Source organism: Ambystoma mexicanum, chromosome 11 (assembly GCF_040938575.1).
Source record: "Ambystoma mexicanum isolate Mex_15411 chromosome 11, UKY_AmexF1_1, whole genome shotgun sequence".
NCBI classification, from domain to species: Eukaryota; Metazoa; Chordata; class Amphibia; order Caudata; family Ambystomatidae; genus Ambystoma; species Ambystoma mexicanum.
Genome location: NC_090934.1, coordinates 409,630,504 through 409,658,057, shown reverse-complemented (window position 1 = coordinate 409,658,057; position 27,554 = coordinate 409,630,504). Strand labels below are relative to the sequence as shown.

Here is a 27,554-nt window from a genome sequence, read left to right as displayed (position 1 = left end):
AGATTGAGGGTGAGGCACAAAGCGCTGTCGGTAGAAACAGTGGGAGTGCACTGATCAACCATAGTAACAAATGTGACAGGGGTGACGGGTTGCCAGAGTACAGTGCCCAGTCGGTTGATAGGCGGTACTGTTATATGAGGGTTAACTAGGCTGGCAGTCTAAGCTAATAGACAAGTGAACAGTGGCGCAGGATAGCAAGGGAGAGAGAACAGGTGAGCATTGTTGCGTAGGTAGAAGTGTACTTGGGTGGCGAGGAGGGGCTAATGCGCAAATGGTGGCAGGTAGAAGGTCATGGGCCTCAAGGCGCTCAGGCAAGGTGGATCAGTGGTCACAAATGCAGCGGCGACATGTTAGCATGCGAGAGGCAATAACACAGGCAATATGGAGCAGTAGCTGCTCAATAGTTACAAATACAGCAGCGACACGTTATCAGTGGGCATGAGAGAGGCAATAACACGGGCAGTATGGAGCAGTAGCTGCTCACTAGTTACAAATGCAGCGGCGACATGTTAGCAGTGGGCATGAGAGAGGCAATAACACAGGCAGTATGGAGCAGTAGCTGCTCAATAGTTACAAATGCAGCAGCGACACGTTAGCAGTGGGCATAAGTAAAGCCAGGATACGGCTAATCAGGTGTGCTGGAAGAATGAAGTAGTGACATGCAGTGTTGAGAGTATGGACAGTTAACCGCGATGCCGTAGCACAGGAGGCAACGTAAATAGGAGGGCTTGAGAATAACGGGATCGATACAGATAGTGGACAGCTGTGCCTAATAGTGCAGGGAGCGGCCACTGTGTGCAAGTGGGGAGTGTGCGAGCATACACAACAAGTACATGTGAATAAAAACAGGTATCAAGGATTACAGTTGTGGGGGTACACACATGCGGTTGCAGCAAAGGAAAGCGCGGGTGCAATATCTGGGAAAGGTGAGGGTGGAGCAAGTATACAATTTGAAAAAATGTCTTACTGTTGCAGGATCGTAACGGTGGACCGGCGGCGGCGGCAGTGCATACCGTCAAGATCGGCGTGGCAGAGTCATATGTTCATGGGAGTGATGGTGGGGGCGAACTTGGACATAAAACGGCGAGGAAGGCTGCGCAGGCTGAAGACAGGAGCCAGCCTTAGTTCTCTGGGCCTTCGTGCTTCTGGGCCGGCTAAACGCCTGCCGGCTCGCGATTGGTGCAAAGAAGGATGCTCCAACCAATAGTGGTGCAGCAGGATGAAGCTAGGCAGGGAGGGCCTGTGTAGGTCGATGGTCGGCCATCTTGTACTGTGCAAACCTCATGGTTTGTAATGGCGATGGCTGGTGCTATAGAAGGTGTCCAACAATATCAGCTGTTGAGCTCCGGTGAGGGGCTTCACGATGCAATAAAATGTTAAATGCTGAAATCAGCACTATTTCATGGCAATCGTTGCGCCAAGCACAATTTGTTACTGCAGAGTGTGCAGCAAGCCCAGGGGCTTACCTAAATAAGCGGCAGATGATCCGGTCCCAATGGTAGAGGTGGGCACTGCTCCTGCAGTGCTGGGGGAGCTCCTGCTCCTCCAGATGGATGGTGAACGGCTGCGCAGGCTGAAGACAGGAGCCAGCCTTAGTTCTCTGGGCCTTGTTTGGCCGGCCCAGAAGCACGGTCTTCAGCCTTGTAACCCCTTGCCCCGCTACAACTGTATCAGGGGAAACTATCACTTTTTCAGGTTGTCTGATAAAATGCCCCCTTGATGGAAACTACCACCTTTGCTTCTCAAATATACACCATTTAAACAGTGGCTGATTGTTGTAGCCACATGAAATTAATGAAACTTTCTTTGGAAAACTTTCTTTATTAGCATTTTGTAAAGGCAACAACTCTCAACAATTACCCTACCCACCCTCGCACTCTCCCACCCCCCCACGACATAGCACAGGTGCTAACCATAGCACATTAAAACGAACCAGGGTAATCAACCAAAGGAAGAAATCGTCCATTAATGAAGGTCATATGCTATCATTGGGGCGACAAGACCAAAGAGGCTATGATAACAGTTCCAGAGGGCCGTAGCTTGGCACATCCCCTATCCCCATCTTAACATTTCAGATTGTCCAGGATTGCATGAGCATGTTGGATGTCAAGTGGTTCGTGAGCCCCCAATCTCAGCGGGGGCTAACTCAGGAATTCTTGCGAAGAGCAAGATTCCTCTCCCCCCCCCCCCGATTGCTTAAGAAGATATACCGTATACCCGTCCCACATCTGCCTGTCCCCCCCAACCCCTCCCCTGAATCACACTCCATCTTGTCTCCATATCATTGCAATACAGGATGTCCTGGGACCATTGGGCAATCGTTGGGGCCCGCTTCCTGCCCCATCCCATGGCTACCCTGCGTTTGGTCAGGATCAGTAGAAGGCTTGTCAATTTCGGAGTTTCTTTCGGTACCTGTGCAGTGTACCCCAACAAGCCCATCACAGGATCCGGAGCAAATCGCCGACCTACAATTTCCCCAATCACCTCGAACACCCCCTCCCAGAAGTAATGAAGCATCTCGCACTCCCATGCCACACGAAGAAACCCTGCAGACTCACATCCACATCTAATACAGGCCCCGGATCTCTGAGGAAAGTACCGGTGCAGCTGACCTGGAGAATAATAGTATTGATGCAAACATTGAAAGTGAATGAGTTTAAAATTAGTATTGATCGCACCCTTTCTGGTCATCTCGCAGCAGTATTCCCACGTGCCCTTGGATATTTCCATACCCAGCGCCTTTTCCCACTTCACCCGCGGCGACGTCGCAGCCAATGGCCTGCTTTTCAAAGCTCCTGCATATAACATCGAGAACATCCTCCGATCCAGGCTCCCCCCCTATCACCTTGTCTAACACCCCTGCTATCTGGGGTTGCTCAGGAAAAGACGGGAACAGCCGCTGCAGTGCCACCCGAAGCCTGAAGTACAGGAACAAGTCCAACGCCGAGAGGGCCCCTCTACCCCTCAGCTGATTAATGGAGATGAACCCCCCGTTCGGGAACAGGTCCCCGAATTTGGTGACTCCCAACCGATTCATCAAAGCTACATAGCCCACTTCGCTGGTCAGAGTGACCCCCAGAATAAATGTGACTGGGAGCTCCGGTGAATAAAGAACCCCACCCCCGGGTGTACGTTCCAACAGGGACCAGGCACTGCACGTCAACTCCACCAGATTTTGGGGCACCCTCGGGCGGAGCTGGGCAGTCAGAATAACCGAACGAAGCAACGCCAGAGATGCAATCGACAGCTCTACCTCGACATGTCTATGTTCAGCAGCCATCCCATACCAATATCTAAGATAACTGGCTTGGGCTGCATTATAATATAATTCTAATTCAGGCAGGGCCAGGCCTCCATCCCTTACAGGTGCAGTGATCTTATCCCACGAGACCCGTGCCTGTTTACCAGACCAAATTAACTGTGTCACCAGCGATCTGAGGTCTCTGAAGTATTTCTTGGGTATTTTTATGGGAACAATGAGAAACACAGAGAAGCTTGGGAAGACTAGACATCTTGATAACAGAAACCCTCCTGTACAAATTGAGCGGGAGCGAGTTCCATCTCTGCAGTGCCAATTTGACCGGCAAGTGCTTCTCCGTAGTTACTGCGCTACACCTCCTCATCTCTGGCTAGTGTGATCCCCAGATAACGGGTTCTGAGCATATCCCACTGGAACCCCCACATATCCTGAAACCGGTCCAACCTGTCCGTCAACGGGAATATGACCGACTTGCTAGCATTCACCTTGAGCCTCGACAGCTCCCCGAACTGTTGAACATCCACCATGACCGGGTCAAGATTGACCTCTGGGTGCCAAATGAACAGAACCATATCGTCCGCATATAGCGAAATCACCACCTTGTGGGTGTGTAGCTGAATTCCCTGGTGCATGTTTAACTCCCTCACCTGTTCGGCGAGGCGATGGAGGGCACCCCTGGCGCGTCCCCCTTTCAAGCGGAATTAATTCAGGCATCTGCCCATTCACCCTAACTCGTGCTACCGGTTGTTCGTATAACAGTGACAACAGGGAAAGGAAACACCCGCCCCCAAAACCCAGTCTACGCAGGACCAGGAACGACCACTGTATAGAATCGAACGCCTTAGTGGCGTCTAATAACACCGCAGCCACCGGATCATTTCTCGGCAAGGCGGCCATCAACCCGAACATCCTCCTCAACCCGAACGACGTCGACACCCCAGGAATAAAACCTGCCTGGTCAGCCCTGACCAGCGTCGGGATCAGCGGCACCAGACAAGACGCCAACATACTGGCAAAGATCTTATTGTCCATATTAATGAGCGATATGAGGAGCAATCCCCCGTGCTTCCCTAGTTTCAGCAACACAAGCACCAGAGCCTCCCGAAGGGACTCTGGCAGCCGACCCATAGATACTGCTTCCTGGTATACCCGCAGCAGATGTGGTGCCAGCCTCTCGACACAGAACTTATAAAATTCACCCGTGAACCCATCCGGACCCGGAGATTTCCCAGTTGGCAGTGTCTTTATGGCCTTCACCACCTCCTCCAACGTCAGCGGCCTATTCAACCACTCCCTCTGCCCCTCCGAGCAGCAATACAATCCCACATGGTCGAGGTAAGCGTCGATGTCTTCCTGTGCAGCGCGTGACTGGGTAGCATACAGACGACTATAGAATGTTTGAAACTCGCGGACTATCGCCTCATCCTCAAAATGGCCCGCCCCCCCCTCGTCCGTGATTACTGCCACCCTGCTCCCCGGACCACTCAGTCGTGTGGCTCTGGCAAGCGAACACCCCGGAGCCTGTCCCTTGCCGTATTTCCGAGGGGCCGACCTATCCCACACATATTTCACCTCTCGCTGGGCTAGAGCGTGAAATTAGTATGTAGAGCGCATGAGTGTGGATTGCGGATGAGTACGGAAGTGCGGAGAGTGTGTAGATCGCTGGAGCAGATGAATGTAGACCTGGCGAATGTATAGAGCAGACGAGCGTATAGAGCGGACGAGCGTATAGAGCGGGTGAGTATATAGAGCGGATGAGGGTACAGGGAGGATGAGGGTACAGAGAGGATGAAGGTATAGAACAGATGAGTGTAGAGATGAATATATGGAACAGGATATTGCTGTTGAATGCGTGAAAAGCACGAGTGCATGGAGCGGATGAGTGCGGGGAACAGGCGATTGCGTAGGGTGGGTGATTGCGTAGAGCAGATGAAGGTGGAGTGCATGCCAGGGGATAAAGCGGACAAACGCCTAGAGCAGATGAGTTACACAGACCGGGTGAGTGCGTAGAACGGATAAGCATGTAGAACGGATGAATGCGGAATGCATGCAGAGTGCGGGGAACGGATGGACGAGCAGAGCGTAATGGATGAGCTGATCGGAAGAATGTTTAGAGTGGACGACTACATAGAACAGACTAGTGGGTAGGGCCAGCAAATATATAGAACAGACAAGTGCATATGAGCGAATGAGTGCCTATGAAAAAAGTGGTGTAGAGGGGGTGAGTGCGTAGAGGGGGTGAGTGCGTAAAACAGGTGAATGCTTAGTACGTGTGAGGGCATAAAGCGGATGAGTGCCTGAAGCAAACGAGTGCCTGGAGCAAACGGACGTGTTACGTAGAGTGGATGGGTACGTAGAACGAACGAGCACAGATTGCATCCAGTACTGACGAGTGCGTAGAATGGAAGAGTACGTAGAGCTACTGAATGCGTAGACCATGGGGTAGACAGGAGTGCTTGCGTGGGGCAGACAAGAGCGCATTCCTGGGGCAGACAAGAGCGCATGCCTGGGGCAGACAAGAGATCATGCCTGGGGCAGACAAGAGCGCATGCCTGGGGCAGACTGGAGTATGCGGGTGGACTGGAGCGCGCAGGGCGGGCTTGAATGCGCGGGGCGGCCTGGAATGCATGAGTGGAGCAGACTGAGGTGCACGGAGTGGATAGGAGTGCGTGGAACGGACTGGAGCACATAGAATTGCGTGACGTATACAGTATGGCTTGGAATGCAGAGAACGTTTGAAAGAGCATATAACCCATCATATCATACCACCATGCTTACTCTCTCCTTTACATCACGACTCAACTAGAACACAGCGATACTATGACACCATTCGGTGTAACTGTTCTCATACCAACATCCGCCACACACTCCACATCACTCCAAGTAAACACTGCTGGTTATACACCCCCCAGCCAGGCATTCTCCTCAGGCCTAACGCAGCCACATCCAGTCTGGATAAATCCTGCCAGAACGAACACATACTCCTGATCTCTCAACCACCACACCTACCGCTAGGAAGCAGCTATTACACGAATACCAACCAGCTGCACACATACCCGGTGCTCACATGCACCTTCTGACTCTCTCTACTCTCTCTACTGATCTGAACTTCGGTTCCCAAATGCGTTCAACCTACCAGAGTCTTCAGACCATACCAATGGTATATAAGGCGCTATATAAATGCAAAATAACAATAACAATGTCTCCTTGCTGAGCCCTATTTGGGGTGAGAGCCGCCTCCTGCAAGGCGCGTATTGACTCCCCCTTCTCAGCCAAATCCTTGCGTATCCTCCTCAATATTCCCGCTTCCTTGGCTATGCACTCCCCCCTTATTACACATTTAAACCCTTCCCACAGGGTGCCCATCAAGGATACCGAGCCCTCGTTCACCTCAAAATATCTATCTATGGTGTTCTCAGATTCTTCCCTAAACACTGTCTGTGAGCTCGTCACTCCTGAATCTCCACGGGGGCTTCATCTCCGCCCGCCCCCTTAGCCGGATGCTTAATAAAACCAGGGCATGATCAGAAAGAGTACGGGCCAGAATTTCAACCCCCACTGTCTGCCCCATGAGCCCCTCGGACACCAGGAAGAAGTCTAATCGTGCAGCCGAATTGTGCGGGGCAGAGTAATGTGTGAATTGATTAGCTGCCGGATTCCTCACCCTCCATACATCTTCAAGCCCCCACACCTCCAACATGCCCCGGACTCTAGCAGAGCTCCTACTACTCAAGCGCAGAGCACCCCCCACCCGATCCCGAACCAGGTCCAGCAACAAATTGAAATCCCCTGCCTACACAATTTCCCCTTCGGGGATAACCCCTAACTGCCTCTCCACCCACTCCAGTGACTCCGTCGTGTCCCGATTAGGGCCATAGTAGCAGATCAGCGTATACAACCTCCCCTGAATAACTCCCTGCACTATGAGCTTCCGGCCCTCCGGGTCCCTCAGCAATTTAGTTAGCCGGAAACCCACCGAACTATGCACCAAGATACAAACCCCTCTTGAATATGAAGAGTAGGAGGAGAAATACCTATGGCACCCCGAGCTTTTGCCAAACCTAGACTCCAAATCCACCATCAGGTGGGTCTCCTGGTGAAAAGCCCCCCCTCACGTGCCAGACACCCCAACATTCCGGCCACCCAGTTGCCCCCCTCAAACTTTCAACCAGTTTTCGGGCCCAGGGCAGCTACAAGCCCGACCCTCCAGCACACCGCACTGGATAATCCGACTCCTGCGCAGGTAAACAAGCTGAGCCTCCTGACCAACTTCTTGCCCGGAGAGCAAATACTTTCATGCCCCAGTATTTCAGGCATCGTTGGCCTGCTGTCCAGGTGCCCCCGGCAGCATATCAAGAAAGGATGTGGTTTCTTCACGGGTCTGAAAAAAAGAGTGACCTGCCATTGTGCTCCACACGGAGCTTAGCCGGATAAAGCATTGCGCACTTCAAATTTCTGTCCCTCATTCGCTTTTTCACATCAAGAAATGTCCTCCTGGCTGCCTGCACTTTATCTGAGAAATCGGGGAAAAGCTTGATAGTATCTCCTTTGTAGGCGACAGTCCCTTTCTCCCTCGCCTTACGGAGCGCAGGGTCTCTGTCCCGATAATTCAATAGGCGAGCTATCAATGGCCTCGGCGAGGCTCCAGGGATCGGTTTCCTCCCACTAGGGATTCGGTGTGCCCTCTTCACAACACATCGGAGAGAACCCCTCCAGACCCAGCGCCTCCTTCAGTATTCCCTCCACCACAGCCGCCATGTCTCTTTGGTCCACCGATTCAGCCAAGCCAACAATTCTAATATAATTTCTTCTCGACCTCGATTCGAGATCCTCCTGCTTCTCCTTGAGCTCTTTCAGGGCCCTCGTCACTCCAGCCATTTCTCCCGAGACTGCCAAAACCTCAACCCCGGATATCCGTCCTTCCGCCTCATCAAGTCTCTCCCTGTGCTTATCCAAGCGGACTTGCATATCGTCAACTTTACAGGTCAACGTGTCCAGCTTCCCATCAAGAGATTGTATCCCAGATTGCAGTTGTGTGAACATGACCTTGATGTCTTGAAACGCTGAGGTAGGGTCCGTATCTGACTCCGAGGTGTGCGGTTCGGATAAGTCTGCCATCGCCCCACTGTTTTTGGCCTGAGCTGATATTTCAAAATGCAGCTTGGATTGCCGTTTGCCCCCTTTGCCTGATTTTGACATAATGCATAGATTAGTGCAGGTAGGGGGGCGGGGGGGAAGACAGGCACCACACAGCACTCCCGGACTGTAGAGCCTGCCCACCGTTGCAGCCGCCCTCCACTGCACTGCACTCCAAGCCAAATCCCTCTCGCCCACCCATGTGCCAGGACCCACCAGCGCCTGTAGGCGCGGATAGCACAGGGGTGACAATGCCACCAGACTCCTGCTGCCCACGATGGTAGAGCAGCTATGTCGAGAAAGCCGCTCGTCAGTTGGATGGAGCACAGCGATTATACTAAAGCTGCACAGGCCAACCTCCCCGGCCTCACTAGCAGACAGGGGCCGCTTCCGAGGTGGGGGGCTTTTTGTGGGTGTTTAACTCCGGCACGGCTCGCAGCCTACCACCGATCTCACAGTTTCAGGCGGGCCCAGATTCTCCACCGGACCCCCCACAGCATAGCACCAAATCTCCAAGGGGGAATGGGGGAGGGGGACTCACCAGCCTCAGACCACGTTTCCAGCGTGCCCAGCACCGCTCTCAGGTCCCTGGCAGCACTAGGCTAGTATTGTCCTCCTGGCCTGGCTCCCTTGTACACTCACCAGGCTCTTCGGGGGCGCGCGGGCCGCAACTCTGCCGCTAGAACTCCACGCACTGCCCCCGACCACCACGCTCCCCTGACCGCGGCCACCACACACAGCCCGAATGCCCCCAGGGTAGCGCTGCAGCTTAAACATCCAGATTCGGGGCAGGGACGTCCTCGGGGCCCTCTGCTCCGTCGCACACCACACCAGCCGTCTTCTTTTGCTCTCTGAGGTCGGGCAACCTCCACCCCCAGTCAAGGCAGCAGCTCCCCGTAGGCCAATCACACTGACCGCAGCGAGCCACGCTCGAGCCTCTCAGCCCGGCCCTGAAGCGGGACCGTCTCCGCAGGATCACAAACAGCCGGCGAGTCCGGGGCAACACCTCCCCACTGCCTAGCGGGCCAAGCGTCCCCCGCCGCCTGCAAGCACCCGCCTCTTCCTCGCCTTGGCTCCCCTCACCGCACTCTGCTTGCAGCTGGGTTGCCCCTCCTCCGCTCCATGTGGCCGCTCACTGCCACCGTCGACCTTCAGTGTCCCCCGTCACTGCAGTTCCTAATCACTGCAGTTTCCTCCCAAAAGGGGCTTGATGCAGCAGGGCACCAGTACACGTCAAGAAATTGCTAAAGCAAAGCAGGAGACAGCAGGATAAACGTCCGGATGTGCACGGGTGCTGGAGAGCTTCACAGACCCACTGCCATTTCGTCGGGCTCTCTAGCGCCCCCTGAAATTAATGAAACTTTAAAATAGAACTGCGCCAATGCAGTTGCACATTAGTTACCGACCACCAACTCCCAAAAGGATTCAACTGCTGTCTACTGCTCTTAGGCAGTGCACTTGGGAGGGAACTAATGAGCTCAGGCAAGAAGGGGGCTCTCACTGAGACACCAGCAGAGCTAGCAATACTGGCTGAGAACCATCACCCCACACCCTCGGCTGTCTGTTGGCCCTCCTACATATTACTCCTCACCTCACCTTCCTGATGTCGTGGATTCAGGGTTTCCACCCACCCATCCAATGCTCCCACACCGAGAAGAGACACAGTCAAGATGCAGGCAGAAAGAGATGAGCGGGGTGGTGCTGTAGGTCAGGGGGTTTTTCAGCACACCCCTACTCTTCTCGTACACCTCTGCTCCCTGGACTTTAGGCCACCAGGTACGACATTGTGTCACCATCTCACCACTCTGCCTCAGTCGCTACCATCCGTGATTCGAGGAAAGGACCCTTTAGTGACCTCACAGCGTCAAGCTGCACCGAACAGACACTTTAAGTGGTCTCCATCGATGCTCACAATTGCTCATTATGTGCATGTGCAATGGTCAACAGTTACACAAGGAGGGCTGCGGGGGGGAAAGGGAACCACCCAACCTAAGAAAGCAAGTAAAACCCTCTACAGGGCTGCACATTTAAGCACAGTGTCGCCTGCACATTTAAGCACTTTGTCGTATAGACACAACCCACACCCGTTGTGTGGTAGGTCCTAGACCGGGGGCTGTCAGTGTCAGGAACTAACACACATGCAAGGGGTCAGCCGAGAAGGGAACCAAACATTTTAACCTACCGGTAAAATAGCCATAAAGGCCCTCAAGGCCAATCTTGACACATCACATTTATTCAGGCCTGCTAGGACATAGTATTTAAATACATTAGTACACATAATAACACAAGGCTAGTGGATGGAAAACAATTTCTACTCCCAGTACAATACTTCCACAAACATTGGGATACACTGGGGTAGCAATTACCAGTACAATTCACAAAAGGTCAGTTGCCAAACCAGAAGCTACAGGAGAAGCTGCAGCAAAGCAGGAACACCCCCAATGAAAGTCAATGGAAAACACAGTTTATACTTGCCTCAGAAGAATCTCAAACCCAGACCAGATGGACCTTTGAGGGTGAGCATCAGGAATAATCGCTCACCTCAGCACCCAAGGGTAAGTTCTCAGTTTGGACGTTTTCGCAAAAATGTATCCAACATGGCAAAACAACCCAGCTAATTACAGGCTTCTTTCTCAGGTGCAGTTTGCTGCATATGGTGCCCAGACGCTTAAACCCAGACTCAATGCCTTCCACAATTAAGGAAAGGAACAGTCAGTCTTCCCACGATGAGGACCATTTAGCCAGGAGCAGAGAACCAGCAGAGAAAGTCTCTGGGAAGATGAATGAACTCGTAACGTGGGATCTGGTGGTTCGATGGAAAAAAAGGCAGGCAACCCAGCAGAAAATGATCCCAAAATGGAGATAACAGCTGTGGGCACCCTTGGACATCCCAAAGAGCAGATGATGCTAGGTGTTGTGGCCCCCGCACTCTTTCAAGCAGCAGTAGTGTAGAAGCTTCACGCACCAAGGCAGGAGGACGTGGTAATAAACGGCAGGAAACTGCCCAGAAAATAGATCCACCATTGAAGTCTCAACCGAGTTCACAATGGGGGGCAGCAAGAGAATAGGAAGTTCAGACTATAGTCCCATGAGCAGAAAACTCAATCAGGTATAAATGCCCAAACTACTGCACTCAGCCAATAAGGCAAAGTGTGAGTATTGGGCAAAAAACCGACAGAAATCAGCGGAAAAACTCCTTCAGCAGGACTGCAGATATGTTCTAAGTTGTAGAGCAAACAGCCAAGAGAATGATTCAGAGACCAGGGAGCAAAAAGGACTTGCCAAATGCCAGTCACCCAATCAGTAGAGGGGATTGGGGTCAAAATGCCAGAAGACAAAGAGGGAGAGTACAGTGACATGCATTAGGCTAAACCCATTAGAACCAACATGGAGGCTGGCATGTGGGCTCGCAAAAAGCCCACATGGTAAAAACGAGCATACTTTCTGGTTGCCATGAAAAAAGGAAGCCCGAAAATTCAAAATGGCAGAGAGCAGGATTTTAAAAGAAAACATTTGTATCCCAATGGCTACCAAAAAGGCAAATTGCACTTACTAGCAATGCGGCAAAATGGCGTGGAGCCGAAACTAAAGTAAAACTGCCACCAACCTACACCCTAAAACCAATGTAGGGTGCTATAATCGCCCAAGGGCAAACATCCTTTAGGCTGGGAGGATAGATCAGAGACAACGCATGTGTCTTGGAAGCAAGACAACGCACAGCAAAACAGGTTTGAATCCCGGTCTCGTGCTTAGAAACAGGTCTCCGGTATTTAGCGCGTTTTGAAAGAACAATTATAACTATACTATGTTATATCTTAAGTACAGTAAAACAGGTTATGAAAGGCTGGAGGGCTACTGGATAAATCCCTCCGGCTAAATAAGGCAATGATTTAACAAAAAAAGAAAATGAAGGATAAAAAGCAAAAGGTTTAGGGGGTCCTAAAAAGTAGCGCTAGAATCCTCATAAGCATTCAGTCTTAACACTTCTCAAACTTTTATCTCCATTGGCTGTAGTGGGCTTTTTTCTCTCTCTGCAACCAACATTTCTTGGCCTGCTGGTTCTCAAGCTTTGGGCTGGAACTCTAACAGGTGGGGGATTGTTCTATGGCTTACCCTATGGCTGATTGCCCCCCCCCCCTTCAGGACCTGTGGGAATAAAGGGGAACCTATCAGACTTGTCCCTATGACTGCAGCATTTGGCCCCATTGTTTTCTATGGGAGCCGTTTGAGAACAAAGACTAATTTTTAGAAGCTACAAGTGATTTTTCATAGATTTTAGTAGAATAAATCACTGATGTTCTCCCAGTCCTCCCAGCAAATTGTGGCGTTACAGTAACCACTGATGTTTACAATGTGTACTTGTTTCTAAAGGTGAGCTGGGCCTTATTCAGGCCCAGTACTGCAATTCAAATTTTGCTTCCTGCCTGTTTCCTATATTGTTCTGTATGGGAGGACAGGTCAAAGAGATCCCCCTCCCCTGCAGTCCCCTCCTTGTGATGTCCATGACTCGTCAGGGGACCCCCTGCCACCAGGGCCCAGGTGGCGGGTGGACCACTGGCCGACACATTGACCAAACGTACTGTATCAGGCTAGGTCATGGAACCCATTTTGAAAACCAGAACGCCATCTTAAGACATGATTCCCTGTGCGCTGCAGCACGGCCCCCACCTTCAGAGAGTCCTCGCCTAGCCCTGTTGCCTCCGCTCCCTGGCAGATCCGCTGAAAACCCGTTCCCACGAACAGTCGGACATGAGCTAGTGTTAGAGCAAACATTGTATCTTTCACCTTCCGCAGTGCATCATTATCCTCGGCGTGACCCGGGTAGCGGGGCTGGCTTGGAAAATAACTGTAAATTGTCCTCGATGAAACAAAAGCCTCGACCTTATACCAAGAAACTGAATATATATTGCATTACAATGATATTCCTTCTGCACGACCCCCTTGTCAAAAATCTACAAACACTGTAAGAATAGGAGAATGTGGTATGGTGTGACAACATGGTCACGATACTCAAACCCTCTCAGGTATATGCACACACTCAGTGCCCCTGGCCTCCTACTATGTGCTTCTCTAGGGGTAATGTAAAGAGTGTGATACCAAGTCCTTATGTCATGACTACCCTGATGCTAGAGTGCAAAGGAGCACAAGCACGACAGTATTGTGAGCTCATGTAAATTGTTTAAAGAGATACATAGAATGCCGTGAAATGTGAATGGCCGAGTTTAATGTGTATTACTGCTGTCAACCATATTGGTCTGTTGCTCCTGCGTGCTCCACCAACCCTAATGCTACCTCACGTATCGTTTTTACCATATAATGCAAGAGCTGCTATTTTTGCATATACTTACCCTGTAGTGATTAATAGAAATGTTGGTATAGTTAACATGTTTTGAAATGACTATGTAACGGTGCAAAGAATATAGATGTATAACCCTTTAGAAAATCAATAAGCATTATACTTTATACAAATCCCTTTGTTTTCAATATAATTTGCAGCATACGAGAAGAGTATCATCATGGGCATATCCACTGTCACTTCCCCTCCCCTCCCATTGAAATCTGCCAGAGAAAGCAAAGGCCCCAGCTACACCGCCTCACCTCCCCCAATTCGGCTGGAGCCGCTTCAAGCATTCATGTTCCCCCGCAGCTCACATGGCCACGACCAGCCACCTGAATTATTTACAGACCAGCAGCAAAACCCGGCCATAACCAAAGGCCAGAGGTGCCCCCTCATAGGTCCCATGACCCACCAGGTCACCCCAGATTAATGACGCTTGTACAATAAGACACCTAATATTGCACCAACATTGTGTAAAAGCATCTGTCATTACTTCTCACAAGACCTAAAGTTCGGACAGCTTACCCCATGCCCCGAGACCCGACCCCATGGCCCATGATACCTAGTCAACAGGAAAACAGTAACCATGTATTGATGTATCGTCAAAGCATTCCACCTAATGTGCATTCCTCCTGTGTTGTATTAACCGGTAGAATAACATATTGTAGGATTTACAGGACAACTGACATTGCAGCATTGAATGAATGGGGTGTGCATGGCCATTAGGGCAGAAAGCCAAGAAAGACTTCCATCAATGACACTGACCACGCCTGGCCTAACAGCACCTCCCGGAGGAGCCCAGCTGACCTGCCCACCCCACGTTGACACCCGGCAATGTCCACCAACCATGAAGCAACGCATCACAGCTGCACATATAGTTAGTCGACGCCACCCAATCCCCATGTACATGTGCCCCCTATAGTGTGTAGGTGCCTATGACACTTTTTGTAAATATAAACGCCTGTCTTTGCGATTGTCAGACAGAGCGCTCTCGGAGTTTGCAGAGTTCTTTGCATGCCCTATTTGACTTAGATAAAACTTCTGTTAAGCTCACCCGCACTTGGTCCTAGCCTTATTCCCATTTTGGGAGAGTCCATTACTGCCTCTCATTGCGGGGAGGGTCGTGCTATCTGGGGACGCTCGCTTTCAGTCTTATCCCCGTCTTCCCTTCTTTCTAGGCTTATATAGGCCTAGTACTTGCCTATTACAGTAGAATCCCCTATTAAGTGTCATGGAGCAAAGTGGACCCAATGCCCTACGTATATGAATGTATTTGGCAGTGTTTTTAACCATCCAGCAATATTCTTTACTGTACATTCTGGTTGGTCCGTTTCATTGTGTATGTGGAAATAACTAATTTTACTGTTGTAACAGCCCTTCTCCTAAGAATGAAGCCTGACCGCTCTCCTACAATTGGCGATTGGAAGAACAGCGTTTCCACCAAATTAGATCAATACTCTCTCACTCAGAATAAGCCTCTTCACCTCCTCACCAGAGGGCTGTTGGAACACCTTCGCAACACTGGGGATCATGCAAGTAAGCTGAACTGGAATTGCGGTGTGGCCAGACCAAGCCAGTTAATTGGGTGCTTGGCAGCTGAAGAGTGGAGATGAGGAATGTGCTAGGTCCGGTGTTGCCCTCGAAGTGGGTAGGGCTGTGCCATGCTGTTATGCTGATTTGTGTCATTGGGAAGCAAGTACTCTTCACTGTAGGCCAGTTCTTGATTCTGGGCATCAGAGGTCAGTACTCACCATGCTCCTGCAGGAAGGAGATGGTCTCCCTGACAACAAGAGGCACCTTCTCCTGATTGGCACTCTTCTCTCGAAGCCTGTGGGGCAAGCAAGACAGTGAAATGCAACACTGAGTCATAGGTGAGAAGACACTAAGAGGGGTAAAGGAGTTAAGTATGGTGGGCAGTAGGATAGTACCAAGAGATGGAAAAGCGGGGCAGGAGGATTACAGATACAAGAGTGTCAAAAGGGCTAATGTAGGGCAGTATAAATGAATGCAGACATGAGCATATTGAAGGGGACAGAACCCAGATGACCAGAGGGAGGCTACAAGAGAGGTAACAGTATGGCAAGGGAAGACAAAGGGAAGAGCAAATGAGAAGGGAGTAATGCAAGGGTGATGGGCAAGAATAAGCCATAAAGAGGGCACCAGAGGGAGAGCTCAAATGAGGGCAGAGAAAAGGCAAAGGTCAAAAACAGGGAAAGGAATTTAGAGGGAGGGGACTGAGGCACATATGCTAGAATACTTACTGTTGGAGAGAGATCCCAAACTGCTGGTTTGGCAAAGGTGGTCGAGGTGGCGTGGGTTTCGGAGACACGGGAGGGGCCTTCAACATTGAACGCAAATACTCATCATATCTGATGGTAGAGAGGAAACAGTTATCAGACATTGCACCTCCATGTGGTCCCCATTTTAACAGCCAGCCAGTGGATCAAAGCAATACCTAAACCTTAGTGCAAGACTCAGGTCAAGAGTGTGCACTTCAGCAATAACTACAGCCCTAACAAGCCATTGCCCATCAGCATACAGGCTGTTAAGAGATAAAGCGGGACTTCAACCCAGCACTTATGAACTTTTAAGTAGAACTCAAACATTATACCAGTCACCTGCCAACATCTTGAAAGACGTGTTGCGTTCTTTAGGTTAAGGCACTAATCTCCAAACTCTCATCTCACTGATTACACAGTATTCAACTCCACTCTGGTCTGTGGACTGATATGTAGACTAAATATGCTATGCACTTACTGCTGCTCTAACCCTCTCTTGTGACAGCTTTGAGGGGCCACTAATGCAAAGGCGGACAACAGTTTGTTGATTTGTCAACCTATGCCATTTGATTTTTAAAGAAAATATTCAAAATTCCTCACTATCCCTACGCTGCTGAGGATTTCCCTGCCTAACCAAAGCTATGGGAAAACATTAACACAGGATAACTGGCTCTCACACTAAGAAACAAATACACAAAGAAAATCTATGGCAATACAACATAACATTAACAACATTCACAGTCTCTGAATAACCTTTTAATGTCATGGGTGATTCCCCTTCCCCAGGATTCAAGGTCAGTTCTGTTAGTGTTCAACCAAAGTAAGAGATGTCTCAAATCAGTTCTTGATATTTCAAAGTCAATGAGCATCAGTACGAGTACAGCGGTAATGCGCCAGTGCTACCGGCGGGTTTCCGCTGTGTCCTAACATCGGATCCGCCACCATTACAAGTCTCGGCAGAGCGGGAAGTCAAACGGGGGAATGGGGACTCGGAAGCACCAGCACTGTTGCCAACGGTGCCAGTGCTTCCATGATAACTCTGCCTACGGGGCCACTGCGCCCGACAGGGTCAGACCTGTCGGGCGCAGCGGCCCCCACAGGCAGACTTGCAGTGTGGCGGCCCGGAAACAAGGGTGCCGGTAAGCTTACCAGCACACTTGTTTCCGGACCACCATACTCGTAATGGGGCCCAATGTAAACGTTTGTTAACCAAAGTTCCAATGATAACTTTCTTCTCCTTGGTGAAATATCAACTTTCCACTTCCACCAAATCGCACCAAAGGTAAGCCCAGCCACAATGCGTTGTCACCTCTACAGGAAGACTTGCCACAGTTAGAAAAGAAATGCAATATTTATAACTGCCGGTAATATACCATTCTTGATTAACAGTTTTAGACTTCACAATGGCATATATGTCAGAATGACTTCTTAGTGCTGTTGCTTCCACTTCAACAACTTCACTTCTACTTGATTCACTATTAGAACAGTCATCTTTGTCTCACAGTATTACACTTTGTTTAGCCTACTACAGTGTTGCATCCACTGACAACCAGATATACCACCACAGCTTCAGTACATAGGCTGCGACAAGATATACTTCAAAGTACTTCAAAACCTTCAAGTAGGCAAGGCACTCTTCCCCTGAATAACTCTTCAAAAGGGGCAGTCTCTTTGTCTCTTATCTCTCTGCCACAATATTTGCCTTTAGGACTCCCTTCTCTCCGTCTTCCACAGTTTCTGGCACTACAGGTTGTGTCAAGCCAGTTTCCCTTCCGCAAGTTTGCCTGCACCTTTCTGCCAGTTATCAGCCTAAATAATTACACAGAAGCATTGGTGCCACTCTTAGCTTCAGATAATGGTTGCACCCTTGTATCTTAAGCCAATGAACTGGTATCAACTTCACAGTACAGTTAGATTACTTTTAAAACTCTGGAAAAGGCTGGTTTCATTGGTACTATGGGGAGACTCTTGGCTTGGGCGATGCTTGTTCTCTTATTCAATATTTTATACACTTTACATTTTTAGAAATGAAAGGTAAGCTTTCTTAAAGCAATGAATAGAGTTCAGCCTTGCTTTAGGAATCACAATAAGGCGAACACAGCCCCATCTTAGTGTAGGTTTCAAGACTTGGGTTCAATTGTATTCCCATATGAAATTGAAGGTTAGAGTTCAGGCCTCCTTTGGGAATCACAATTAGGCACACACAACCGCTCCTTTATGTAGTTTCCACAAGTTAAAGGCATGATCCGGTAAAAAATGTTATTGTCCCTACGGGTCGGCCATGTTTTTTTAAGCCTAAGTGGCTCCATTTTAGAAAAGCTCCCCTTTGGGTGGACATGGCACAGTTGCAATGTTCGGTGGCAACGCATCACTGCTCTGCACAGAAACGTCCAAAATTCCATATCTGTGCTTCTCTAACACGGCAACAATAAGGCCTTTCACAAAGTCGAACTGCATTTCATCATAGACTGGTTGGATCACCCATTGCTTTGTTCGTTTTGAAAAGCGCTTATTGTAGCGAGGCATCCTTACTTTACCCCTAGTCCTAGATTGTTCACGTCCGACATTGCTGTTATGGGCCAAGACCGCTAGTAGAGTGCAATGTTTCATGCCCCGATAGCTAAAATGCAAGCGCTTTGGTCTGTACTTGAGGCACATATTGTGGAACACCTCCAAACCTCCTGTGTGACAGAATTCTGTCAGTCCTCTCAAATCTTTTGCTAGAGTTTTGTCGAAAACAATCTTCTCAATGGCTTTGTGTGTCGGTGAAGATGGAATCAACCACTTCTTCTTCCTTGCCTCCTCTGGGGACAATGGCCCATGTTCACATTGGTTGAAATGTTGGTTTTCTGACCAGCGGTGAACGTTGGTACAGTGGTGCATCAGTGACTGCCATTTTTCAAGTAGTATTTCCACTGACCCTTCACAAGTTTTTGAGCTCCACCAAAGATGGTTTGTGATAGACTGGGACCACTGCAAAATACTTTCAAAACCTTTCTTTTTTCATGCAGCCGAGATTTTCTTACTGATTGATTTAGCAAGATGCCATACGTCAAATTGATGATTAATATTTGGGAACTGCTCTCTCATTGTCTTGGCAATTGAAACGTGTCTGTCCGTGGCTATGAGTTCGATGTCCATTCCCCTTGATTGTAGATCTTGCACTGATTTTATAAATCCTAGTTTCTCCATGGCCACTGAGGATGTACACTGTGACACCTGCACGACCAACAAACTCACAATTTTCTTACTATCCATGTCCTGAAAGTGGTAGGTGCAGTACTTGGCAGAAAATCCAGGGCTGTCGCACTGTCCATCGCCGGCTAGCCTGAATCGTTTCCCTTCGAATGCACTTGCTAGAGACAATTGTTCAATTTTCCAAGCATCACTAATGGCCGGAAACAGATAATCATGTTGGTATTTGTAGTACTGCGTTTTAGAAATGAAATGGAGTCCCACAAACTGAAAGAAAGCCTCTAACTTTCTAAAACTGGAGCCACTAAAAATTGATGCAGCTGCACACAGTAGATTGCCTGCTGGTATTTTCCCCAGCATCGGTTGTGCAGACCATGAGAACATATGATTTATTCTACAGGCGGCCTTTATTTTGACGTTACTGCCTTTTATTTGACGAGTCACATTCTTCAATGGCTTCCCACATACTTTCCCTCTAACGGAATGCCCACATTTCAGCATACTTATAATATCCATCAAACAACTGTCAAATACAATGTATTTGCTCTCTTTCCTTAGATTGTCATCCGGCGTCAACGTTGTTTCGGCCTGTGACGTTGTGGAGATTTCAACACATTGGAAAGTAATATCGCTGATATCAAGTTCTGATGCGTCGATGGATGCTGCTGGTTCATTCTCAGTCATTTCAACATCTGTTACTTCAGCATTAATGGGAGAACACTACAATGTCGACAGGTTTTTGGGTGGCAATTTTTTGGCGGGTGTAGATTGTGTGAATTGATCTTCAATATGCGGTTGTGCGGTCTCACTGTATCAATGGTCCAATGCAACTTTGCTGTATTCTCCAAACTCAACAAATTCAGTTTCTGGCCATTGCACAGGAGCATCTCAAGCCTGAACACGCTGCGCCTCAATGAATAGTTCCTCCATAATGTACATGGTCTGGCAAGCAACATCTCTCATTCGCTTCACTGTCTGTGTATGTATAGTTCTGACACCCACGGGTAACTAGAGGAGAGATTGGAAAAGGGATGTTCAGTTTAAACACAAGATAAAGTATAGTCCAATTGACTGGAAAAAAACATATAATAGTCCCCAGCACAAACATTTTTGAAAAGTTATGAACTGTTTGTGACTAACCTTTTTTTGGTTTCTTTTCTTTGCAACTTTTTTGACTCCACCTTCATCATCTGCTTGTGTAGCTCCGATTCGTTTCCGCATGTCCTCCCTTCCTCTTGCGCTGCAACGACTATATTTTCTGTATCCGCATAGACAGCACGGAATGAGGCTCCATCGACTCCCTGAAACATAGTACTTTCATTACTATGTATCAAAATATTGTTAGCATAAAACACACGTGAGGACGAACACACAGGTACATCTCAATAGCCAAACACGATTTAAACATTGTTTGGAAAAATCAAACGACAAGTATTCGACCAGTGATGATGTAGTTCGATGGAACTGTCCGTATCCATACCTCTGGCTCCGCATGGACTGACATGAATGGTTGTATTGGAGCGGAGGCATCAGCATCTCCCTGAAACACAGTACTTGCATTAGTATGGTTTTCTATATTTGCAACATAACACACACTTGGCGTCGACGGCACAGGTACATATAAAGAGATAACCACAAATGATGCATTGTCTAAAACAATAAAGGAAACTCAAAATATGCAGATTTCAACGACTGATTTCACCGATTCCTTTACATCTGCATCTAAATGGGATGTTGTGATTGTAGTGGAAGCTCCGTCGTCTCCCTGAAACACAGCAATTGCGTTAATAGGGAAGAAAGTCTAGCAAATGTATTCACGTTATATGATCACGCATGATGGAGCTGTCAGTATCCATACCTCGTGCTGCTGAAGAATATCTATGGATGTTGCAAATGTAGTGCGCACTTCCGAAAGCTGTTGCGCCGATTCGTATACGCAAGGTTCCGCTTCCACTTCCCCTGGAATCACTTGAATGTCAGGCTCTGCATCAAGTGCAGGGGTTGACGCGCCATCAACTGCCTGAAACATAGTACTCGCATTAGTAAGGATTACAATATTGAAAACATAACACACACTTGGGGTCGACAGCACTGGTACATATCAATGGCTAACCACGAATGAAACATTGCGTAGAACAATAAAACGACAAGTATTACAGTTCTGATGATGATGCTCGATGGAGCTGTCAGTATCCATACCTCCTGCTGGTGAGGAACATCTAGAAATGTTGTAGATGTGGCGGACGCTTCAGCATCTCCCTGAAAGACAGTACTTGCATTAGCATGGATACCACTAATTATAACTGAAAACACACAAGTGGACGGTAACTAAGGTGTATATCAATTGGAAAGCACTAACCAAACATTCGAAAAAATAGTTACACGATAGAATAAAACTATTACTTGACACGCATAAAACAAGTCTTTAGCGGAGTAGCGTAGCAAGATTACCTGATACGCGCTAGAAGTGGTTGATAACTGCGAGCACGTCAAGGATGTAGAATGTTCTTGCTTCAGCTTGAAGGGAGAGTCAAGAAGTTGTAAAGGTAAATTATTGATTGATATTGAAATGCCAATATTAAAAATAGCCATGTAAGGCGACAGAATACTTGAAAAATGTGCAATATAGCGCAGTTCCCTGTTCCCATATATATACATTTCGTTTGTGGGTTATGAAATCGAAAAAGAATTTATTGAAAAATGTCATTCAAAAAGCTATACACTCATATCAATATCGAAAGTATTACAAGGGATACAACACCTAAAATATCAATTAATCCATTAGGCTACCTACACACTGCCGCAAGGCCTAAAGCTAAATCCGGACACTTGACTCACCAGAGGCGGAATGTGGACGAATAGAGTGGGAATAGCGTTTGCGAGCAATTTCCGTGTCGTTCGCTGTTTATTCTTCTTTGTTACCCAAGATGTGGCGTACATGTCCGAGGAAAAGTGCAGGCTGCAGATGCGTTATCGATCACCCCTCTTGTCCTGTAAGACTTGTTGAACTCTACTTTCAAGCTCATCCAGTGGATATCCGCAATGTCTGACCCATTCTCTGATTCGATCAACAGTTTTCGGGAACACATGCATTGTAGTGCCTTCGGATTTCGCATGGGTCTTCGAAGGGCAACCGCTAATCGAACAGGCAGGCATTGTTGACAAATCTGAAAAGTAAATATCGACATTATTATACAATATTCATGAATAAAGATTTGATGCAAAACTCTATACTAAACTCTGAACATGTGACTCGTCCCTTGGATGTTCTGTCTTGCACGAGAAGGAAACATGCTTACATTATAGACTGGACCCCCGAAGGATGCAATTCGATGACAATTGACACAGATGAAAATAAATAGATCTATTGATAGCATAGCAATGGAAATTCAAGTCAATAGCAATGAGACCAATGAACATAGCACTATTGGGAACTCTACTCGCAAATAGATAGAAATTTAAAAATCTGCGAAATATGACCAGGATACATGGCCTTACCTTGACCAACAAACAGTTGGATTCAGCAAGCAGAGCAGTATGTTGCGCGAGAATAGGTGGATGGCCACAGGTAGCCCACTGATGGGTATGCTCGAAGCGGTCACAGAAGTTCACGGATAGCACGACGACGAGCAGATTAGCATAGATCTCAGTGGTTCCCAGGTAGCACGTTCAGGAGTTGACTTGCAAAGCACAAAGATGTTCTCATGAGACATATCGAGTGGTTTTTAAAGTATTAGAAACTGGGGTGTGTTTGTGAATGAATGACGTATGTATGTCGTGGTATTAGGGGGGCGGCCTGCTTGAAGGGGAGGCCTGCATGGAGACACTGTGTCTGAGGAGGCCATGTGACCGATGGCCCCTTGGCGTGGGATACCTTTTCAAGTGTACATGTAGTTTAGCACCTTTGCCTTTCGCGCCCCTGACAGCGCGCATCCACTGGCGCGCACCTCCTTTGATAGAGGGTGGGTGGGATGGAGGGGCCTGGGGCGTGCAGATAAGGCACAGGAAGACTGCTGAATGGAGACCCCTTGCCCTCTACTGCAGTATATCGTTGCCTATCAAAAACAAATGCCACATACCGGAGATTCTTGTGAGCACAGACCCACACTTCAACCAGTGTATTATAGTGGTCAGGACCCTGGACCTAAGGCCAGTATAATCCAATGTTGATTGATATTATAAATATATGTGTGGCTTTTATAGAGACATAACCTACTGAAAGACTTCGAACAAGTGTTATTTAGTGCACGCATTATCGAGAATATTTTATTTTAGCTTAGATAGATAGTGACCACCATGCTTCACAGTGACCATAACGTTCACCAATTCGGCGCACAGATGTCTGACGTCCATCCTTGAATGGAGACACACTTGATTCATTTAAAAAATCGAAACGTTTTATTTTGTAACTTATTTTCATGACACAAAAATACAAGACTTTAAAGATTATACAGATCAGGTTGCAGCACAGCGAGAGAAAATCCCCTGTACTGACCGCTGTCACTCGGGAACGTTTCTCTTATGGCACGAACGGCACAGGCGGGTATCACTCTTCGAACGCGGTGTCCAAGCCTCCCGTGGAGCCACCATGTAAAGGAACGATAGGCCACCAGCCTGTACCACCTGTGAAAAGGAATGAAACAAACTGTTTTTAAATGACCAAGATAAGTCCCCCCCCCCCAGTGCCAAGCCCTTTTTGGTGATTTCGGTATTGCAACACTCAATACTTTCTAACATTTTCTCCTTAATTAACCCCTTCAGTGCCAAGGACGAGCTATCTCGTCCTTGGCACTGTGGAGGTAATCCCAAGGGCGGGATATCTCTCCTTGGCACTTAAAAGGTTAATAAGCGTTTGTTGTCAATGACAATTCTTGTAACTAATGGCATTCAGCACGGACAAATGCTATCTAGACAATGCACACTATTGAACGACTTTCATGCGTTACTATGAGATGAATATATAATTTTGGATATAGTAGAAGACCATGAAATAGGAGTGGCATGACAAGCAGAGTATACTTACTCGTTACTCGGATTACGAGGACGAACAGTTGCGCGAAGTTCGTGCATAAGCACCATCATTATTCTCAAAACGGCCCGTGTGAGGCAGGCTGCCCTGAAGTCTGGCAGCTTGGTGATGCATTGCGGTTGTGGCTCGCCTTCCGAAATGTAGGCCAGGCATCCCGAGTTTTCTCGGCAGCAGCAGTTCTTGTCCTCGGTTGGCATTAGCTCGCACCGATTGCATGTGCACCAGGTGGAGACGCCGTCCATGCGACTAGGCCCAGGCGCTTCATCTGTTGAATCGTCCTCCCAACTGTTGTCCGAATCACCATCGTTTTCGCGTGCTTCCCTTTCCAGTAGTTCCTCCTCGGTATACTCGGGCTCGTACATGTAGGGCATTATTGTAGCCATTGTGTGGTAAACAAAGTACAATAATTTATAGAGATGGTACAGGTGTTCACACGGGCTACAAGCGGCAAAGGTAGCTGACCAGAGCACAGAAACGGGTCACAGAATACTCAAAGTAACACAGGGAGAGGAATGGAATCGAAAATCTGCTGCTGTGTGTTGTGAAACGGTCTGTTTATACTTATTGAGGAAAGAGGCGTCCTGCCATTTCCATGGCGACACGTCATTAGCTGAGGCGCAGCGATTGTTGACACGAGACGTGCTTTGGTGTTGGGAAATGGGCGGTACGCGTCTGCTGATGACAGGCTCAGGGCGGGGGATTTGATTTAGTGCCGCAAAAGCAGGTCAGCCAGGGCGGTGGGGGAAATGATAGGATCACAAAATGGCAGCGCCCAGGTGCCCGTTTTCGCGTGCGTTTAATGGACGAAAACTCGGGTAAGGTCCATAGGAAATTTTTCTAAAATCGAGCCACTTAGGCTTAAAAAAAACATGGCCGACCCGTAGATACAATAACATTTTTTACTGGATCATGCCTTTAAAGGTTTCAACAATTGTATTGTCAAGGTTAGGTATTCTGTAATGGTCTTCGCAGTGTTCACTCTCCTTAATTAGTGACACGCGACCACTCCTTTAAATATTAACAGTCTTTGAAAGATTGAACAATGGATTTAAACAGCTTTGGCTTTCGACGCAAAACCAAATGTCTTTCACATTAAACAGGAGTGCTACATTTCCATTGTTCGGGTATGTTCAGCTTCAACAAAAAACATATACACACTTTAGATCTTACGGCGCGAGTTAACAGGGAGCTGGATACGGACTGCTCTAAAGGTGTCTTCGGCTCGGGTGCATATTTAAAGGAGCCCCTCTTGCTCCTTAGTCCCACAGCTTGCCAACTGCTTCTTGCCCCCGTCTCCTGCACGCCCTCTGCACAGCAACCACAGCAATCAGGCCTACATGGGGAAAGACAGCTCACCTGCACGTCTTCGGCTGCGCAGCCTCTGCACTTCATAGTTTGGGGGAGGGTGGGGACATGACTCATAAAAATCAGGTGAAATCTGCGGTCACCACGTTCCGGCATCCCACTTGTTCTCCCACTCCTGCTTGGTTTGCGAGCCTCGTGCCCTCTTACTTCTACTAGTACTGCTATAGCTCACAATCCAGTCACAGTTCCAGCTCCTCTCCCCCCCTCTCTCTTTCCAACTGTGTGAACCTGAGGGGGCATTTTATGACTCCCAGGTTCTCGCAGGTATCTGCTGTTAGGTTTAATTGCCCGACTACTGCAGTTGCATACCTCTTCAGCCCTCTTCCCAGTACTTCTGGGATTATGGGGCTTGTATTCCCCTTCAACAAAATTAGTTCTTTCAATGATTGAGTTATTTTTAAGGGCATCTTAATTCCTTTAAACTCATTAAAAGATGGATTGTCAGAATTGGGGGTTACAGAGGGATACATTAGGTTAAAGGCATTTTCTCTAGATCCTTGTACATTATACCTTTGGGAGTAAGGAGCGTGTTCATTCTGAGATCCCCTGAAAGATCTTTCTGTTAACAAGGCTTGGTCAGCTTTAACAGAATGTATACCTCGGGTTACAGATTTTATATGGGGGGTCAGGGACATTATAATGACAATATGCCATTACCTCTTTTGGCAATCCAGAAAGGCATTTCACTTCAGAGGACAAATACTGCATTGTGCCATGTATCCTCCCAAGTGATTCTCCCGTACTACACCCCCCCCCCCACACCCCAAGGTCAGGATCAGGAAGCGTCTGCCTTTCCATGGCCACCTGGGAGGAGATCTTAGGCAGAGTTTAAGTGAGGGATGCATAGGATTCTTAACACAGCTTTGCAGGGCCATTATTATTATTGTGCTGTGTCTGAGCAGCATCCTATAATAAGGGACAGCCCAGGAGGAAGATTATAATTGTTTGCAGTCTTCTCAAAATACCCTCTCCGAAGACAGTACAGCAGGAGAACAAGTTACTTTCTTACCTGGTAACGTTCTTTCGATGGGATGGTCCGACGACGTATTCCATATCTATGACATGTAATCACCACAGCTGTGCTGCTTCGGAAACTTTTTTCGGCGTCTGCGTCCTGCGTCGATGCGCCGTCGTCGAGGGCCTCCTCCGACGTCATCTGATGTGATAAGTAGGACGCACGACGCCCGTAGCCTCAGTTGTAGTTTTTTCCCCCAAAACGTGTGACACTAGGCAACTGCCAGTCAGACACAAAGCCTTGCGGAACGTAAGCTGCAATCGCAAAAGAAATTCTGCAGCGGGGAAGGCAGGGCGGGAGCGATATGGAATACGTCGTCGGACCATCCCATCGAAAGAACGTTACCAGGTAAGAAAGTAACTTGTTCTTCGAGGGGATTGGGTCCTCCGACGTATTCCATATCTATGACAGACTCCCAAAGCAGTACCAGAGCAAGGAGGAGGGAAAGAATTTATAATCAAAATTTAGAATAGCCAATCAAATAGCAGAGCAAAGGACCACCTTGCCAAAGGCCAGATCCTGTGCTCGGATGGAATCGAGGGAATAGTGATGTACAAATGTATGTACTGAAGCCTAGGTGGCTGCATCACAGATGTTTCGAATAGGAACACCCCTCTGCAGGGCAGTAGACGCAGCCATACCCCTGGTAGAATGGGCCCGCAAGCCAGCCGGTGGGTCCTTACCCGCCAAGCGGTAGCACTCCGAGATGGCCAAAATAATCCAGCGAGACAAAGTCTGTTTCGTCACAGCTTGCCACAAATGCTTTCCAGCGTAACCAATAAAGAGTTGATCGTCCACTCTGACCCGGGACATGCATGAAACATAAAAGCTTAAAGCTCTCCTAGGATCAAGCCTATGGAGCCTCTCCTCTTCCTTACCAGGATGCGGAGGAGGATAGAATGCCGGAAGAACAACCTTCTGGGCCAAATTAAATTCCG

At 48.4% G+C, this 27,554-nt stretch overlaps 1 protein-coding gene and 1 long non-coding RNA gene across 6 annotated transcripts in view; both read right to left on the bottom strand.

The window, feature by feature from the left end:
- ARHGAP1 (Rho GTPase activating protein 1) overlaps positions 1 to 27,554 on the bottom strand; it is a 902,391-nt gene that overhangs the window by 251,474 nt on the left and 623,363 nt on the right. For all 4 annotated transcript variants that reach the window (XM_069623207.1, XM_069623205.1, XM_069623208.1 and 1 more), the window contains 2 exons: positions 15,995 to 16,102; positions 15,485 to 15,561 (listed from right to left, as the gene is read on the bottom strand). In XM_069623207.1, coding sequence (XP_069479308.1) covers positions 15,485 to 15,561; positions 15,995 to 16,102 — 185 coding nt within the window. The remainder of the gene's footprint in view (positions 1 to 15,484; positions 15,562 to 15,994; positions 16,103 to 27,554) is intronic.
- LOC138503456 (uncharacterized) lies at positions 16,116 to 23,880 on the bottom strand. Of its 2 annotated transcripts, XR_011279639.1 has the most exons (4): positions 22,046 to 23,880; positions 20,688 to 21,724; positions 20,348 to 20,508; positions 16,116 to 20,215 (listed from the first exon to the last, which is right to left on the bottom strand). It is a non-coding gene; the product is annotated as an uncharacterized lncRNA (long non-coding RNA). The 2 variants fall into 2 exon arrangements; XR_011279638.1 differs by having other exon boundaries at positions 20,688 to 23,880.